This window comes from Carcharodon carcharias, chromosome 3 (genome assembly GCF_017639515.1).
Source record: "Carcharodon carcharias isolate sCarCar2 chromosome 3, sCarCar2.pri, whole genome shotgun sequence".
Taxonomy (NCBI): Eukaryota; Metazoa; Chordata; class Chondrichthyes; order Lamniformes; family Lamnidae; genus Carcharodon; species Carcharodon carcharias.
In genome coordinates, this window is record NC_054469.1 from 222825132 (window position 1) to 222845397 (window position 20266).

A 20266-nucleotide genomic window follows, 5' to 3' on the forward strand; every position below is an offset into this window, starting at 1 on the left:
TTTTTACGCATGCTTAAGCATTTCTTATAGGACAAGACGTCATCTTTACATAACTAGATCACATCATTTTGAATATTTCTCATTAAAATAGAAAATGTACAACTAGCATTGATATAGCACCCTTCGGGCAGTCAGGCACCTCAAAAGCACTTCACAGGTATGATATTCAGCGAAATTTGACACTGAGCCACATAAGGAGATATTAGATTAGATGATCAACAGTTCGGTCAAAGTCTGAAAGTCAAGGTTTCAAAGAGTGCCTGGAAGGAGGAGAGAGAGGCGGAGAGGTTTAAAGCGGGAATTCCGATGCTTACAGCCCAAGATGCTCAAGGCCTGGCTGCCACTAGTGGAGCGATTAAAATCAGGCATGTGCCAGAATCCAGAATTAGGAGCGCAGATATTTTGGAGGGTTGTCGGGAGACCATGGAGGGATTGGAAAACACAGAGGAGAATTTTGAAATTGGCTCCTGGTCCGACAACACCTCAGTGTAGGTTAAATGGAAAATGTATGTTAAAAAGCTCAAACGCGAACAATGTTAAAATTTTGCACCTTCTTCCCCTCGTTTCTCCACATCCCAAACTGACCCTGGCTTAGGAGTCACACGTGCTTTTGGAACTCCCTGCTCATACAGGAAGGTCTGTGGACTGACAACATCTTCCATTGAAGGTGTCTATTTTCCACTTCACACCTCTCATTAACAATGTGACTGAGAGCAGCTATGCTTAGGGCAGAATCATGGGTATGGCAGCCTTTAGTCTTTCATTCCACAACATTTCAGCCAAGTTTCTGACACGCTGTGCTTCAAACATTCTTAAAGCACACCTGTCTCCCTCTGAACTTGCTGTACTCTGTTCTCAAACCTGCTGACAAGAGTGGTGCTGTTGTTTTCTAGCGTACTGACCTCTCCCTTGCAGAGGCTGAGTGCCAACTCTCAGATGCTTCTTCCCACCTCCCCTGGACCATGGCCCCAGTAACCAAGCATCAAGCCATTGCTTCCAGGACTGACACTGACCTCATCTGCTGTGGAGATCTTCCCTCCACAGCTTCCCACCAGCTTATAGTCCCCCCAACTCCGAACAGATGACTTGTACCTCCTTCCCAAAAAATCAACAAGCAGAACTCTCTTGGCAGACCCATCATTTATACCTGTTCCTACCTCACTGAACTTGTTTTCTTCCTATCTTGACTCGGTATTTTCTCCCTTTGCCCAGTCTCTTTCCACCTACATCTATGACTCTTCTGACACTCTACGGCATTTCAAGAATTTCCAGTTCCCTGGCCCTAACCACCTCCTCTTCACTATTGTCATGAAGAGATTAATGTCAATAATGTTATTGGAAATTATTTTTTTAAATAGAGTTTAGTGGTGTCTGTGTCTATGTGTGTGCATGTGTGTATGTTTAATTGGATTAAAGCCAGCTAGTCTGGGTGCTTTGATGTATAGTAGTTTTGAGATGTTAATTGGGGAAACAGTAAGGAAATTAGAAGGTAAAGCATACATTTACATTTGTTGAATAAACCATTCAAAAGGATGGATGAAGTCTTGCACCTAGCTAGAAGGTGCCAAGCAATGTGTTTATCTTTTTCAGCTTACTAATAAAATTGGTGGAACGAAAGGATATTATTGTTAGAAGATGTAACGCTTAAAAACCTAGTAATACAATGTGAAATTTATATTGAAAGGAAAAGCCAGGTATAAACAGAAATAAGTTTGTGTGTGCAAAGCAGAGGCATTTAAGGTCTAATCAGCCTGTACATCTGTAACTGTGTCTGCAAGGAACCTCATTTTGAATTTGTAAAGTCAAAAGTGCTTTGCCTGGGGTCTTTTTAAATCTATGAGTTTTACTGTTGCTTCAACAGGGGTGTAACTGAGAGTCAGATTAATTACGGGATTTTTGTATATATTAAAGTAGTAATTTTGTAGACGTATGTGTGTGTTTACAATTTTTCTTGTAGTAATAAATGTTTAATTTAGTTTTATAAAAAACCTCTTGAGACTCGGTGGTCTTATTACTGCTGAATTCAAAGCCTGCATCTTGAAACATACAAATTGCAAAAATGGGTTATGACAGTTGTTTCAAGTTTCCCTCTGGGCTTTGAGCAACTCAGCCTTTACCGTCAGCTGTGTCATAATACTTTGGACATCCAATCTCTCTACACCTTCATCCCACACCAGGATGGTCGAAGGGCTCACCGCTTCTTCCTTGAACAGAGGCCTGAACAATCCCCATCCATCACCACCCTCCTCTGCCTGGCTGAACTTGGTCTCTCACTGAACAGTTTCTCCTTCAACTTGTCTCACTTCCTTCAAATAAAAGGTGTTGCTATGGGAACCCGCATATCCGGAACTGGAAACTTCTTCAACTTTGCTTCCAATATACATCCTTCTCTCACCTTCACAAGGTCCATCTCCAGTACTTCCGTTTCTGGAGGCAAGCCATCTACTGGTATTCTTTATAAGCGCACCAACTCCCACAGTTACTTCGACTATGTTTCCTCACAAACTGCCTCCTGTAAGGACGCCATTCCATTCGCCCAGTTTCTCTGTCTCCAACACATCTGTTCTGATGACGTAATCTACCACAACAGTGCTGCTGACATGTCTTCCTTTTTTCTCAACCCCTCCACTATGACTGACAGTGCCCACCCACTTTCCGCACTTATGCTCTCGCCTCTTCCCCTCCCTCCTGGAGCCGCAATAGGGTTCCCGCTGTACTCACAAACTACCCCACCATCATCCACATTCAAAGGATCATCTTCTGCCATTTCCATCACCTCCAACACATCTTCCCTTCCCTTCCCCTCCCCTGTCAGCATTCTGATGGGACCATTCCCTCCGTGACACCCTGGTCCTCAATCACCCCCAACACGTTAGCACTTCACACAGCATCTCCCCTTCCAGTTGCAGGACATGTAATATCTGCCCTTTTACCTCCACTCACTACCCAAAACCCAAACACACCTTCCAGCTGAAGCAGTGATTTACTTAATCCTCTTTCAATTCAGTATACTGTATTTGCTGCTCCCAACGTGGTCTCCTCTACATTGGGGAGACCAAAGCCAGATCGGGTGATGGCTTCACAGAACGCCTCTGCTCAGTCCGCACCTATGAACCCGAGCTTGCCATTTTAATTCACCACCTTGCTCTAAGGCTCACATTTCTGTCATCGGTCTGCTCCAGTGAAGCTCAATGCAAGCTGGAGCAACAGAACCTCATCTTCCGATTAGGCACTTCTGAACTCAACATTGAGTTCAACAATTTCAGGCATTGAGCTCGGTCTGATTCTGTTTTTTTTGCCACGTGCTGGTCTGAATCTTGTTTTTCTAGTTTTTGCTTTCCGCTCTTTATTATTCTGCCATTAGCACTCGCTCTAGAGAAATGTCTTGTTTCTTTACTACAACCATTACCATTCCCTTTGCCTTTTGCTCCATGACATCTTTGTAATCTCTCCCACTCTCTACCATATCCCAGACCTCCCCTTTTGTTCTTCCTTCCCCCTCCCCCCATTTCAATAGCCAATAGTAAAACCCATCCCGTCGCCACTTTGCTTTGGTTCTGAAGAAGAGTCAAATTCTACTCGAAACATTAATGCTGTTTCTCTCTCCAGAAATGCTGCCGAAGCTGCTGAGTTTTTTTCCAGTATTTTGTTTTTTGTTTTACATTAAGAATACACACTGTAATGAAAATCGTCACTACAAATTAAAACTGAATGGATGAACATCAAATCCCTACCTTGTTAAAAACTCAACCACTGCATCTCCCAAAAATTCCAGTCGTTCGTTGTGGTTAATCCTTCACAAAGAAACAAAAAACAGTGTAACTATTAATTGAAAGCTTAACATCATCCGCAATTAACGAGTGAGATTCACATGTGTAGCAGGTTATTTATTTTTTTTAAAAAGAAGTAAACACCAATCCTGATCTCGACTGCATTTTACAGATAGGCTGAGGGAACGAGTGGCCCCCTTATGCAGCCTGTCCATTCCACCAAAATCAACAGAAAGGTGATCGCTCAGAGCATTTAGCAGTCGGCCAATCCACCATTGCCCATTCTCCTTTCCCAATAAGTGGAGATGGATTAGCAAGGCGAAGGCTAGGCCATTGCCCAATACTTGATTTTAAAAAAATTAGCAACAAACACATTTGTGTTATGATGTGGCAGATGATGTGTGCCTTTTTCTGGGGAGACAATGGCATCATTGTAATATCACTGGGTGAGTAATCCAGAGGCCCAGGCGAATATTCTGGTAGAATTTAAATTCAATTTATTTTTAAAAATCTGGATTTGAAAGCTAGGCTCAGTAATGGTGACCATGAAACTATCACCGATTGTTATAAAACCATCTGGTTCATTAATGCCCTTTAGGGAAGGAAACCTCCAATCCTTACCCAATCTGGCCTACATGTGACTCCAGACCCACAGCAATGTGGTCGATTCTTAACTGTTCTCAAGGGAAAGGAAACAAATGCTGGTCTTGCCAGAGACACCCACATCCCATGAACCAATCATTAAAAAAAATGAATAGTAGGGTGCGGTGTCTGAAGGCTTTCCCCCCACTCCCTGCAGGTGGGCTTGTGGCCTATATATGTGAAAAGGAAAGTAGTCCGAAACAGAGATTTGCACACCCATTAGTTTGACTTTCTGTTGCAAACCTGTAGCTAGAAGGGATTATTAGAAAGAAACTTTACAACCATATTAACAGGGAGAAAAGGGGATTAGAGATACTTCATATGGCTTATGGAAAAGACGCTAAACCTGGCAGAAAGGAAGTTACTAAGTTGATTGCCGATTGACAACGTGTATCTCAGTTTTCAAAATGGTACTGACGGTGCGACACAAGAGGATTTGGAGTAAAGCTGAGCCCTGAGGGATTTGCAGGCAGGTTATGGGTTGGCGAAGGGACTTAACATGTTATTAATGCTTCTGGTGTTGCCTGGGTACCAGTCACTAGCCAAGTCCTGCACAGGTTAATGTTAGACTCATTGTTCCTCTTCAGTTTTCTCAATGATCTGTATGAGGACAAGAGGGGAAGAGACCACCTGCTCGCAGATGACATAACAATGTGTGTATTTTCTGGTTTTATTTCAAATCTTCCCACGGCCCACAAGTCTGCCTCACCTTTACCATTTTCAGGTTTTTTTTAACATTCTTTATGTAAAAATTACAACATCTAAATAGCAGAAGTTGAAAGATTGGATTTGTCAATTGGATCATCAATCTGTTAAGTATTAAATATGAATAGATGGATAATTGGTTTGTTAAAGAATTATCATGGTGGCACGTGCTAAATTGTGATGATATGAATAAAACAAACAATCATAATTCAGAACATAATTACAGATAATTATTAAAATAAAAACAAGTATAAAATAATAAAAGGATTGCACAATCGTGAACATTACAGTATACAATATGTTGCAAGATGCAAGTCTCCTTAATTTACAGAATAACAATGAAAGGTCTACTGCGCGATGCATTTTGTATTAAAGTTCATAAATCATATGTTGTCAGGTTGAGTTCATTAAATTCTCAATCATTTACATACTATTTACGAGTTTTATAAAGCAGGGGACTGTGTTGTCACGTCATCAACTCGTTCTATATCTTATTTTCAGAATGGTGTCTTTCCTAAACTAGACAAAACCTCAAAACTTATTACCAGCTCCAACTTCTCCGGGACTGCCATATCTAAAAATGATGGAAGCAACGTCATTCTGATTGAAGGTTTGCCTTCCCAGCTATTTAAATAAAAGATTTTAAGTGGCAATGAGCAACGTGATATCCTACGCCTAAACGGACCTGACAATGTCCAAACGACCCATGTTCTGTGTCGCCAAGTCCTGTCCACAGCAACGGAGAAAACTCAATGCATCCGTGAATCAAGGCTTCTACGTTCTAGAAAGGGTTAATGTGATTGATCATGTCTAGGATGGGAGATTCCCAATTTAAAACACATCCATAAGTTGCTTTAATTACAGCATCTCAGTGGACCGGACTCCCACGTGTACAACTTCAACCCCTTGCACAGATCTGGCTTTCAGGACCAGCATGATGCCAATTCCACGCGTTCTCCATATCCACCAATCACAAAACCCATGGAATACTATACAGTGCGGATGCCATTTTCAGCTTCTGTGCTTCCTCTAGCTCAAGTTTCACTGTTCATTTTTAATGGGCAGAAAGCCATGCGTTAAGCAGCAAAGCAATAGGCAGAAAATCACACGTCTATTAAGAATACGCAGAGCTCTCCACTTTTGAACAAAGGCAGATGGTGCGGAAATGCCAGTGCTTTATTTAAAGGGTTCGGTTCTGCATCAGTCCCATCTGCCTGAAAGCTTTTGTAAATGCTATCCCTTATGAACAGATGTGGTGCAAGAACAAAACAGTTCAGACGAGAGAGGTGCTAGTCTGCACATTTAAGAAGAGCTGAAATTGGTTTGCAATTGGAAAATTTTTTGAAATATAGCAAATTTAATTGTTTTGCATTGCTAAGTAATTGATCAGTAACTGGTTTAATCTCGAGTAGCAGACTGCAAACTATCTTACAGACAACTGCAAAAATCCTGCTCACTTATGCACAAGTTCAAGAGTACCCTACACAACAAAGGCAGCAGCTTAAACAAACACTTAATGCTTTCCAGTTACTGGGAAATGCCTACACACAAGAACTGAAGTAAACTATTAAAAGAAAGACATGCATTTTTATCATGTCTTTCACAACCTCAGGCTATTCCCGAAGTGCCTTATGGCCAATGAAATACTTGTCAAGTATAGGCACTGGTGCAATGCAGGAAACGGGGCAACCAATTTGCGCACAGCAAGCTTCCACAACAGCAATGAGATAATGAGCAGACAATCTGTTTTTCGTGGCATTGGCTGAGGGTTAAATATTGGCCAGGACTCGCTGGCTTTTCTTCAAAATTGTGCCATGACATCTTTTACATCCACCCAAGAGACCTCGGTTTAACACATACAAAAAGATGGCACGTCCCATAATGCAGAATACTACACTGGGAGTAACTTGAACCCACAACCTTCTGACTCAGAGTAGGGAGGGACACCCACTGAGCCCATGTGTGGCACATTAAGGTTCCCCCAATAATTAAATAGGGGCTGAAGGAAAGGTAAGCCATGCTTTCTCCAAAAAGGAAATCAAACACATACCTTGAGGGAGCTGGGTCGTCTTGACCAAGGCGTGACATAATGTTTATTAAGGTGTTTATGCCTGTTAAAGAGGAACACAGAAACAGAAAATGTACAGTGTGATTCACTGACAAAGATAAGCTACTGAAATACTGGACAGAAGACGCAGTCACTACTGAGTATTGTGGGCCATACCTACAGATTCCCTGCAATATATAAATGCTAAGATGCTGGAGCACACAGTGGTCTGACAGGTGTGATCCTGTATCCGAAATTCATAAACAACATTAATGTTTTGGCTTGCTTCCACTTTGAAAGCTTAACTTCACAGAATTGTGTGCTTCACCACAACGAGCAGGGCCAGGGTAAGGGGCCGATCATTTAGGACTGAGATGTGGAGAAATTACTTCACTCTAAGGGTTGTGAATCTTTGGAATTCTCTACCCCAGAGGGTTGTGGACGTTCAGTCATAAATTCATTGAAGGCTGTGACAGAGGGATTCTTGGTCTCTCAGGGAAACAGCGATATGGGGAGCTGGTGGGAAAGTCCGGTTGAGACAGAAGGTCAGCCGTGGTGATTCTGAATGATGGAGCAGGCACGAGGGGCTGCACGTCTACTCTCCTATTTCTGCTGTTCATATGGGTCACTGGAACTTAGCAAGTCAAATCCAATTTTAATAACAGGCAACTCCATTGTTAATTCTGTGATTTCGATTTTGTCCGTTTATTTTCTCATTTGTTCACAGGATGTGGGCTTCGCTGGCTGGGCCAGCATTTATTGCCCATGCCTAATTGTCCTTGAGAAAGTGGTGGTGAGCTGCCTTCTTAATCGCTGCAGTCCGTGAAACAGAAAAGGCGTGACTTTATTACAGTAGATTTCTCAAGTTCGTAACCCAGTAGTGTTTTGTGCAGTAGGAAGGGGAGAGTGGGAAAGATCCGGAGTGCACCGACATTTTCTGTACAACACGTTGAGAACCGCCTTTCTTCCTGACCGTTACTTAAAAGATCAGGTCGACAAGTGCACAAAAAAAAAGGACTCACCAAATCTCACACGATGGATGCTGACTCACTGAGTCCTTTCAAGAGATTGGCCTGTTACTGGCTGTGAGGCAGACATCGCCTCTTACAAAAACGTAGGGGCATAATGACCCCCTGGGCTAGTTTAAAATCACACTGCCTGGCTTGGAGATGGAGTTTCCCTAATACTTATCCCCCAAATTGGGGTAGGATTTTATCTGTTTTGTCACCTCTCCTGGGAGATCACTTGGTTTCAGGTGCAGTGGAGAGTGTATATTTTGGGTGGGACTGACTGGATGGTCCAGAGGGTCTTCGGAGCATCCAACTTGTCCCGTGCAAAACATACACCCGCCACTCGACCTGAAACCACATGGTCTCCTGGGAGAGATGAAAACCCAGACTGTACGATGGTTCGTAAGCCTCTCCGACACATTATAAAACCCAACTGCTGTTGCGGCCCAGAGTCCCATTTACCTTTCTTCCTCATGTACATGTGGTGAACCTTCCTGTCTCCATACTTGGGTTGTCGGATGCCACAGTTTGACAAAGAGTTTCTTGCGTGATCTGGGTTCATTCCGAAATTTAGATGGTGGCTTGGGTGGGTCATTGCAAGCTAAAGGCAAGTCAGAGATAGGCAAGGTCAGACAGAATTAGCCATCCATAAACAAGATTCAACAGAAAGTCCAGGATAAAATACTATCTCTTAGCAGCAATTCATAACTCCACCACTGATTTTCCCAAGACTACTTGTGCGAACTACTACTTGCTTCTAAGTTTAGCATGTCCTGAGTTATATAGAACAAGACTTGTTTCAATTATCGCTGTGATAAGCAATCCAGGACTGGGCTAATAATCCAGAGAACGAGAGTTCAAATCCCACCATAGCATTTTAGAGAATTTGTACTTTTTTTTTTTAAAAAAAAAGCGGTCTGGAATTTAAAAAGCAGCTATCAGTGGAAAATAAAATCACTGTGGGCAGGATTTTTACCTTGCCGGGCTGGTGCAGGAGGTAGGCCTGGGATGGGGCCCTGACATCGATTTGGCGCCGGCCGGCCGGCCGATTAACGGCCAGCCGGCGTGAAACGTGCGCTACAACGCTGAGCGCCGCGGGGGCGGGGGGGGGGGCAGGAGGGAGGGCAAGCGCAGAGCTTTGCGCGAGTTGCGCGCAACGAAAGCTCCCTGGGGCACACGGCTGCTGCAGGGAGTTGCAGATCTTTTCAAAAACCAATCAGCGATTTTTAAAAAAAAAACTTACAACCGTTTACAACGTGAGCAGGGACATGTTGTAAATGACAGTCCAGCCTTTAGCATTTTTACTTTCATTCCCCGTTGAGAACCTCATCCCGCCCGCCGGTGAGGTTTCACAGAAGATTCCAAAGGCCGATTCACCTGCTTGGCGACCGTGAGGTTGGACGGGCGGCGAAAGAGTGAACTCAACTGATCCTTTAACGGCCTTAGCCGGCCTGTTAATGGTCGGCGGGCGCTTTGCCGACCGAAATATCGCGCGGGTGCGCCACGATGTCGGGACCCTGGCCCGACACCCTCGCGCCTCATTTCACGCTCGAGCAGGTAGGGCGCGCGCCCACCGGCTCAGCGAAGAATTCAGCCCCCTCTGAATCTGTCGGATCATCGAAAAGACACAACTGATGTCCTTTGAGAAAGGAAACCTGCCATCCTTGCACGCAGGATCTGTTCAGCCACTCCAGGCCCAACCCAATGAGGCTGACTCTTAAAGTCACCTCTGCCCCGGCCTCACAAGCCACTCAGTTGCCTCAAGGCAGGGCAACTAGGGATGAGCAACCGGATTGCCTATGTTCCAAGGATGAATTTAAAATCACTCTCAACGCAAAGTTAATTGCAACGTTGCGGCCGATACCATTAGTGAAATCATGCTTCAAGAACGCACAGGGTCATGCAAGATCGCATTCATGCAACGTTTAAAAAAACAAATTATAACCTTTTCATTACTTCACCGCTTACGTTCAGAGCCGCTCACCTTTCCTGCACTGGTTTGGGAAACATGGTGCAAGAAGCAGGCCCCGCCCACAAAACTAGCCACACCCCCCCCCTCTCCAACCGCCGCCGCCCCCCCCCCCCCAACAAACAGATCAACGACTGCGAGTTTGGAATCACAGGCCGGAATCTTACGTTGATCAGGCGGGCGCTTAGCCAACCCGAACCCACACAAAATTGCGCAAAATGAATGTCGGGGCGTGTGTCTGGACGTCATCGCGCAGGCGAGCAATATCGAGGTCGGCGGGTGTGCGCGGGGGTCAGATTGCACCCGCCGACAATTAAAGGGCCGAATAAGGCCATTAAAAAGCCTACTGTCCATGATTTTACGTTGCCCGTGCGTTTTCACGCTCGTCGCACAGGCAAAACCGGCGCGGTTTTAACAAAAGCTCATCCAAGGATGGGATGAAATGTCTGGGGCGAAATGTAGTAAAAAAAAAATACCAGCTGGGGACTGATGTACGTTGAGTTCTGCTGTCGGGTGCTTGAATGTGCTGCATGGACACAGTGCGGTGCATGTTCTTCCAGTCGTTTAATCCGCCCAGGTCCGCAGCTCCCAGAGGCAGCTCCGCAGCAGCTGTCTGCCTTCAGGGAGCTCTCCAGAAGCGCCCGCTCGCAGCCTCACTGTTGTCGGAGCCCGCCCTCTTCCCACCCTCCTCGGCAGCGCTGAGGCTTTCTCAGCGCACCTGTCACTTTGGCCGGCCGCTAATTGGCCATTGCGGGCAGGGGTCCGAGCGCGGGCGGAAGCGCATTGCCTGTCTGTTTCTGGGCCCCGCCGACCTGGCACACAGGCCAAGTGTGAAATTCAGGCCACACATTAGTGCCGCGGGGGGGAGGAGGAGAGAGAGTCCATTCAGCCCATCTTTCAAAGAGCAATCTAGTAAAGCCCCAGTCCCGGACTCTTTCTCTATGCTGCTGAAACTTTGCTTCCTCAAATATTTACCTAATTCTCTTTTGAAAACTATTATTGAATCTGTATCCACCACCCTATTGAGCAGTGCATTCCCAATCCTAACCACTCGTTGTGTAAAATGTTTATCCTCATGTCGCCACTAACAATCACCTGGATTAAAAAAATTAAGCATTTTTTTTAAGGTATAACAATATTAATAAGTATGTTTTAAAATCTTTTGAACATAATTTGTTTATAGTTTACAAATAAACTATCTAATCCCCATCTAACTAGGAAATAACTGTGTGTCGTTTTGAAAAGTCATTACTAGTTATTTAAAATTGGGTCCCTGGCAGCTGGTGGGTGAGACAATCTGATTAAACACATCCATTTATTGTGATGTTTTTCAACCCTTTTAATCAAACTGCACCAAATTGCTACTCGCAAATACAACAAGACATTTTATTTTGAAACAAACTTTTAAAAAATCTAGCTAAAACACTGCTGGTTGCACTGGTTCTAGGCAGATTTTACTTGGCGATATGCAAATGAGTTTGAACAGGAACTGGAGAGAGAGAGAGAGAGAGAGAGAGACTTTTGAAAATAAGCAAAGCTCTGGGCACAATTTGCACCCGAAGCAGAAACTTGACCCCTGTCAATTTACATTGCGTTCAGTGCATCCAGAAAGATATGCTGCATATTTTGTTGGTGAGAAGTGATCTGGAAGAAGTAATTTTATTCATTTCATTAAAACAATGTGCTCTCTTCATCAACTTCCTTCCCCTTTTAAAGGTGTCAACTTTTGCTGAATTATGATCCCAGACTTGTGAGGACACCAGAGATAACTCCGCTTTGGAACAGTGCCCTGGGATTCTTAATGCCCGGCTGAGAGTTTGGACCTTGGTCTGACGACTCATCACCAAAGGCAGCAGCTCCGACGGTACAGCGCTCCCTCGGTACTGGAGCATCAAGCCTTGATGTTTGTCTCTGCAGTGGGACTTGAACCTACAACCTTCTGGCTGAGGGATGAGTGCACTGCCAACTGTGCCACAGATGACACTCCTCAATTTGTGCAACTGGAAGTGTCCAAATGGATAACTGACCCTTTGAAAAGAGCAACTGAGTTCATCTAAATTGCTCAAAGACTCTAACATATAAAAGGGAGGATAACTTTACGATAATGAGCATCTCAACCTTTCCACATTCATGGGTCTCAAGAGTTAAAACTCAGTGAAAGGACAACTGAGAACAGGTTTTCTTTTTACTTGTAATCTCCATTTTCAGTGATCTCGTTAAAACAAAAATACTCAGGAATAAGAGTGACGTAAAGACACCGGCACCTGAAGGGATATCTCAACTGTCCCACCAAATTTCAGTGCAGAATACAAATCATCAATGCACGGAAGGCCAGCTCCTGACTTAAAAGGTCAAACCTTTTGGAGTAATTGATAAGGATGCAATATCACCAGATTTTTTAAACATTAACAACCCACACTGGCGCGTGAGAAAACACATAGCTTCATAGTCACACTGAAACAAAGCTTCTGAATGTTTTCGGTCTAGCCACAGAGGAAACAAGGGTCAGCAGATGAATAAAAGAGAAGCAGCGAGCTAAAATCCTTGCAGTTTTTCAATGGACATTTTGATTCTCTATTGAGTTACAAAGAAAAGGTCAACCTCCTACTTTTTCCAGTAATTGGAAAACTTTCAAATAGTTATAAACTGTGAAGCTTCTTATGCTGTGTTTGAACTGAACTTTTAAGAGGCAAAGGTTGCTGCATTAGCATCATAGAATGGTTCCAGCACAGGAGGAGGCAGTTAGGCTGGTCTGGTCTGTGCTGGCCCTCTGAAGGAGCAGTTCACCTTCTGGTGCCACTCCCCTGTCTTTTCCTGGTGGCTCTGCAAATATTTCCTTGTCAGATTTTCCAAAGAAGGGTAAATGTCTGTGAAAGGCACATCAGAGCATTCTCTGCACAGCAAGATCCCACCATCAGCAATAGGAATTAAAACAAGGCTGCATTTAACGATGCCTCAACACTAGGGGGGAGTATTTCCCGCACACAGTCAGAGAATTGTTACAGCACAGGGGGCCATTCAACCCATCGTGTCTGCACTGGCTCTCCAAATGAGCAATTCGCCTGTCACTCCCCCACTTTCTTCCCATAATGTGCACATTCTTCCTTTTCAGATAACAGTCTAATTCCCTTTTGAATGCTTCATTTGAACCTGCCTGCACCTCACTCACAAGCAGCATATTCCAGACCTTAACCATTCGCTGCGTGAAAATTTTTTCTTTATGTCACTTTTGCTTCTTTCATTAATTACTTATATCAATTACTTTAAACCTGTGCCCTCCTGTTCTCGATCCTTCTGAAAGTGGGAACAGTTTCTCCTCATCTATTGTGCCCAGGCCCTTCATGATTTCGAATACTTCTGTCAAATCTCCACTCAGCCGTCTCTTCTCCAAAGGAAGATAGTCCCAACTTATCCAATCCATCTTCATAACTGAAGTTCCCATTCCTGAAACCATTCTCATGAACAATTGCTGCACTTTCTCCAATACCCATCACATCTTTCCTAAATTGTGGTGCCCAGAACTGGATGCATTACTTGAGCTGAGGCTGGACTAGTGTCTTGTACAAGTTCAACATAACCTCCTTGCTCTTGTACTCTATGCCCTTAAAGTCTAGGACACTGTATGCCTTATTAACTTCTCTCTCAGCCTGTCCTGCCACCTTCAATGATTTATGCACATGTACACCCAGGTCCCTCTGCTTCTACACCCGCTTCAGAATTGTACCCTTTATTTTACATTCTCTCTCCATGTTCTTCCTACCAAAATGAATCACTTCACCTGCGACCTGTCCATCCGCTCCACCAGCTTGTCTCTGTCCTTTTGAAGTTCTACACTCTCCTCCTCACAGTTCACAATGCTTCCAAGTTTCATATCATCTGCAAACTTTGAAATTGTGTCCTGTACAAGGTCTAAGTCATTAATATACATCAGGAAAAGCAAGTGTAGACACAGTCAATGACACCACAGTCAGCAGCATCCTACCTGGCTGGATTAAGGAACTGGTTCCCTAATCCTTTACAGAGAAAATGAAAAACGTATGTGGCACAATTGGGAGGAAAAAATTGCAGTGGGATTACACTTAAAAATTAATAAAGATGTAGGAGCTCAGTACAAATTGTGGAACCAATCCAAAGCGATCTCGGAGTTGGTACTGGCAAAGAGGATCCCAACCCCACTTCAGAATTCCTTTTCATAATCTTATAATGAGTTGGTAAACATCAATAAAAATATATTTTGAATATTTATTTTTAAAGAGATAAATGTGGGGCTTGAAACCACACCCAGGGATCTAGAGTCCCACCATCTACCAACAGAGCTAGCTGTGCTATGTGGAAGTTCCCTGCACATTGATTTTCACTGCCTTTATAAAGTGTCGCACGCTCCATGCTTGGACAAATGAACTCTTTATGTACCAGGTTGGTGACTGGAAAGCAGTGAAAGCAATCGTCATTCCGTCCCTCTCATTATTAAATACGGAACTCAGAGTTTCAGAGATAATGTGGTCATGTAGCTATGTTGTTAAGAGTGGGGTGAACCATTCTGCAAGCAGAATTCCGGACAACTCAGGAGAAAGAGAAAAAAAAATGGTTTAAAACCTGACAGTTGACATTCCATTTAACGGGGTTAAAATTGCAGCATTAAACTGGCCCAGAACCAAAATGGCATACATGCACCGCCTTGGCGGGAGAAACTGCGCGTGTGCCAGCAGCCACAGTGTGGGTCGGGTGCGTGCACACGATTGTTGCTGGCGCCTAGCTGGTGTGCATCAGTGTGGAGGAAGTAAAATTTGCGTTGTTGATTGAAGCAGGAATTTCGAACTGGATGCCGAAAGATAGCCCACCCACCCCAACTCCTCCTCCCAAACAAAACAGGGTCCCACAAGAAACCAGCCTCCAGTCCCATCACGTACACCCCCACACACCACCCCCCACCCCCCCCCCCCGTAATTTCCCAACCAAAACGAGGAACAAGGTGAGAATCATGGACTTGAGCAATGTGAACACAGGGTGGTTATTACATTGTTACAACTGAAAAAGACAAGTTAAGGAATATTTACCTGGAGGAGACAACGCTCCTTAAACGTGTAGCCGAGCAGCTTATCCAAGTGCATAAGACACTGATGGTATCGAATATGGTGGGTCAAAACTGGCAACATCATGGCATGCTGGAAAACACATCATAAACAGGCTAAAAGAATTATTGGAACCTCTCCATATACACTAGAGAGTTGCTTTTACTAAATTGTGTTCACAAGCAGAGCCTCACACATCAGGGGTCCATATCGAGAACTCAGATTCATCAATTTGAATAACCTCATGTACCTGGTGAGAGCACCTCTGTTTGCTTTATGAGCAGAAATTTGTTCAAATCTACCATTACACTCTTTCAGTCGGCTTCTCAACGCTTCCACTGTCCAGCAGTCTAACAAACCAAGCCACAGGCTTCCTGACAGCCCTCAATGCCGCTTTTGAAATCATAGAAACTTCCAGCGCAGGAGGCAGCCTTTCGGCACGTTGTGTTCCATACTGGCTCTTTAGAAAGTGCAGCCGTGCTGAGTACCACACACCCCTTTTTGTCTGCAACCCTATCATTTTTTTCATCCTCAAGAACCTGAGCAACTTCCTTTTAAAATTATTCATGAAATCAGCTCCCACCACATTAACATTTCAGATTTGATTTCTCCTTTAGGTGAGAGAAATTTCTCCTCATCTCCATCCTAGACCTTTTGACAATGATTTTAAATCTATTATTATTGACTTGCCAGTGAGAATAATTTTCCTTGATCTACTTTTATCAAAAACTCTCAGCATCTTGAAAATCTCTCAAGAGCTCACTTCTTAGCCATCTCTGTTCTGAAGAGAACTTTTCTAGCTTCTCCTCATAACCGAAGTGCCTCATCCCTGGTAAGTTCCTGGTAGATCTCCTCTGTGTCCCTTCTAAGGCCTTTACATCTTTGCTGAAGTGTGCAGTCCAGGATTATCCACAATTCTGCAGCTCAGGTCTCACCAGTGATTCAACAATGATCTCTCTGCTTTTATACTTGATGCCTCCCCTTATAAACCCAAGTAGCCCCCATTAATTAAATGCCAGGCGTATTTTTGCTGGTTAGCCCTCCCCTCACATTCCAGCTCCAATAACTGGGGGCTGACAGAAATCCAATCCAAGCAATAGTCTCCAAACTGGAGCCCGGAGTTCTGAACCATTGGTAGCATCAGGCCACCTCAAATACCTAAAACCAAAACAAAAAATTGCTGGAAAAACTCAGCAGGTCTGACAGCATCTGTACTCTTAGACTCGGTCTTTCTCTCCACAGATGCTGTCAGACCTGCTGAGTTTTCCCAACATTTTTTGTTTTTGTTTCAGATTGCCAGCATCTGCAATATTTTGCCTTTACCCACGTCAAATATCTGTTGACTTAGCTCCAGAGTTATTGCAGAACCCTTAACAGATGCAAGGCTTCACCCAACTCAAGAACTTTCTTAGCCTTAAATAAAACATAATTTCTATGAAAGCCTCCTTGATTATTTAGTGGATTAACTGGAAGTAGTGTGGCTGCAATACAGGAACAGAAGGAGGCCATTCAGCCCCTCAAGCTTGGTTCGATATAATCATGGCTAATTTGATTCTAACCCACATTGGCTCCATATCATTTTATACCCTTGTCCAGCAAAAAAAAATGAAGACGAGCAAAAGCCCCAGGTTCAATTCCTGACAATGTGCTGTTACTGTACTCTAGTAAGAGTCAAAGGCAAGAGGGGACATATGGAGGAGAATGGGACAAGGTGAATAAAGGTGTACCTACAGCACATGGACTGCAAAGATTCAAGAAGGCGGTTCACCACACCACCTTCTCAAGGGCAACTAGGGATGGGCAATAAATGCTGGCCCAGCCAGCGAAGCCCACATCCTGTGAATGAATATATATTAAAAAAATTGCTTCCTCCAATTAGCTCTGTGGGTGAAAACCCCCACATGGAGAAAACAAGTCATTGAAGGTTCCGCAGTCAGCTCATGCTGTGTGCTGTTAGCTGACTTCATCCAGGATGATCTTGATAGATCAAGAACCATAATTAGCTCTCAGGCTAGGGAGTACAGAATTAGCTATGGCTCTTGAAAATCATTACACCCACAAATCCGGAATCCATCAGCAATAATGAACTGAAAACCCAGCACAAATTGCATGTGTTGGCACAGTAATTACTAGCACTCAGCTTTTGTAGATGTCATAATAGGAAACCTTTGATCAAACCATTTAAAAGATGCACACCTTCCTGTGCAACATTACTTCAATAAAATTATATTGATTGACTTCTGACTAATTTTGCTGAAGCGAAAGTAGATGTTTAACTTCACATTGTAATTTAGACAGTTCCAAGTAGTTTTTATCAATACCTCATTAACGTTAAGTCTTTATATAATAACGTCTGTGCATACTTATCCTTATAACCTTCAAACTCCTCCCTAACCAGGCTTAATTCAGCTCATTATCGAGAGATTTAAATTGATACAGTGGAAGGTTATTCTGCAAAACCACTATTCCCAGGTGAGGGAAAAAAACATCGAGCAATCTTCAAAGACTTATTTCTGAGTTTTCTTTGTATTCACTAAAATCAGTGCAAAAGAACGGAACACTTTTACAATTAGACACCCAGCATTAAGTACAAAGTTTTGACAAATGTTCATGTTGTTTGAGTTTCTGATTATAGGGCTGAAATGTGGACCTTGAGAAAAGCAGACATCCAAAGACCAGAAAGTACTCAAATGTTGTCCTGGAGAAAGATGGAGCGGGTCAGATGGAGAGAATACGAGAGCAATGAAGAAGTTCTTGGGAGGGGGAAAGATCGTTAGTGAAGATCACAGACAAAGGACAGCAAGGTTGGATTGGCCGTGCTCCAAGGCATGAGAAGTTGCTGAAGGAGATGATTGAAGGAAGGTTAGAGGGATGTAGATCAAGAGGGAGAACAAGAATGATGATATAAGGCAACCAGCAATTTTTTTTTTATATTCAATCACGGGATGTGGGTGTCGCTGGCTGGGCCAGCATTTATTGCCCATCCCCAATTGTTCTTGAGGAGGTGGTGGTGAGCTGCCTCCTTGAACTGCTCCAGTCCATGTGGTGTAGGTACACCCACAGTGCTGTTAGGAAGGGAGTTCCAGGATTTTGACCCAGCGACAGTGAAGGAACAGAGATATATTTGCAAGTCAGGATGGTGAGTGGCTTGGATGGGAACTTCCAGGTGGTGGTGTTCCTATGTCGTTGCTGCCCTTGTCCTTCTAGGTGGTCGTGGGTTTGAAAGGTGCTGTCTAAGGAGCCTTGGGGTGAATTCCTGCAGTGCATCTTGTAGAAGGCAGACACTGCTGCCATTGTGAGTCGGTGATGGAGGGAATGAATGTTTGTGAATGAGGTGCCAATCAAGTGGGCTGCTTTGTCCACAATTGAAAATGGGAGACTCCAGTGAGCAACTGAAGAGGAAAGCATATGATCATGAGGCTTGGAGAAATGAGCAGAGGACCTGGCCTGAGGAAGATTGCTAATAAATGGGTCCCAAGCCAGGTGGTGAAGTATGAAACAAGATGCAATTCCTTGTCTTGATAGTTTGTTTACTTACAGAATGCAGCAAGAGGAATGTCTGCTTCCTATCTACCAATTCAGTGTCCCAGCAGTCCCCCTTTATACTCAAGATATTTAATCAATCAATACCCTCCACATTTATCTTTAACCTTAACAATACAATTAACATAACGTTAACAATTACCACGACTGCTATGCTGTTGGGCTGTAATAACACCTGAATTCTGAGCATTCTTCGCTGTACCAGAGTAAGGTCTTCCATTGTTCATGCCCCCAGTTCTATGGATAGAATAAGATTTCCAATTCAGCAGAACGCTGAGGTACTAGAACAGAGAAGAGTGAGCATATTTAGTGAAGGTTTTGTGAAAAGATTGGATGAATTGGAATGACTATTTCCCCAAGTTAAAGAGTCATTGACAAGCAGCAATCAATTGAAAATTGGCACTAGGGATATGAGGAAGAGGTTAGGAGACATTTCTTTATGCAAAGAGTTTGTGGTACAAGAACAGCTTCGCCACAGTGAGTAGCTGAGGCATAAACCATTTTGTGTTTTAAAGGGAAAAATGGAAAAGTATTTGAAGCAGAGAAAGGATACATGGTCATGGTGAGAGAGCAGAGCTGTCAAATTAAGATCGCCAGCATTATAATGATAAGTATAAGGCCTCTTTGTGTACGGCAAGCATTGACAATTCTTCTATTGAGCGTGTATGACGAGGAAGAATGTGCTGGGTTATGGAGAGAAGGTGGAGGAAGGCCACTAGGTGACATTCGGAGAGCCAGCATGAGCACGAAGGGCCAAATGGCCTCCTTCTATGCTGTAACAGTTCTGTGATTCTGAGGAGGGTACACAAGAGCCCATCGAATTTAAGGATCATACACAAGAGAGTGTCCAGGGTCTGAGCCGGGTGCCTGAGGATTAACGCTTAATCACTTGACAGACTTACAGATGACACCCAATTAAGGAGTTGCGTAGGTGGGAACAGGGAAGTTACAAAGCAACATAGATGGACAAAGTGATTAATGCAAAATTCTGGCAGATGGAGAGAAGTGTGAGGTGCAGTCAGAAAGACAAACCGGAATATTTTGTTAATGGCAAAACAGAGTTGTTGTAGAGGAACAAAGGGATTTAGGTTTTTTTGTACGCAGATCACTAGAAGCTGGTGCACAGGCACAAAAGATTGTCAAAAAAGGTGAATGGAATATTGGCCTTTATCTAAGAAGGATTTAAATACAAGAGTGAGGAGGTGCAGCTGTGCGGAACCTCAATCAGACCTCATCTGGAGCACCAAAACCTCAGGAAAAACACAATGACCTTGGAGAGGATATGGTGTAGCTTCAACAGCAAAATATAAGGGATTAAATAATTTCATCACCGTGAAGAGAGGCTGCACAGACCTGGTTTATAGTCTCTTACATTTAGAAGACAAAGGGTTTATCTAATAAAGATCTATAAACTAGTAAAGGGATTCAACTGGATCAATACAGAGAAACTGGTGTGGGGGAATCCAGATCAACGCACCATGTTAAAGTCAGAGCCGGAAGTGAAATCA

At 43.7% G+C, this 20266-nt stretch overlaps 1 protein-coding gene across 2 annotated transcripts in view; it reads right to left on the bottom strand.

The window, feature by feature from the left end:
- Nucleotides 1-20266, bottom strand: part of drosha (drosha ribonuclease III) — a 159217-nt gene that overhangs the window by 76566 nt on the left and 62385 nt on the right. For both annotated transcript variants that reach the window (XM_041184702.1, XM_041184701.1), the window contains exons 17-20: nt 15201-15308; nt 8637-8775; nt 7168-7228; nt 3735-3794 (exon numbers count right to left, since the gene is read on the bottom strand). In XM_041184702.1, coding sequence (XP_041040636.1) covers nt 3735-3794; nt 7168-7228; nt 8637-8775; nt 15201-15308 — 368 coding nt within the window. The remainder of the gene's footprint in view (nt 1-3734; nt 3795-7167; nt 7229-8636; nt 8776-15200; nt 15309-20266) is intronic.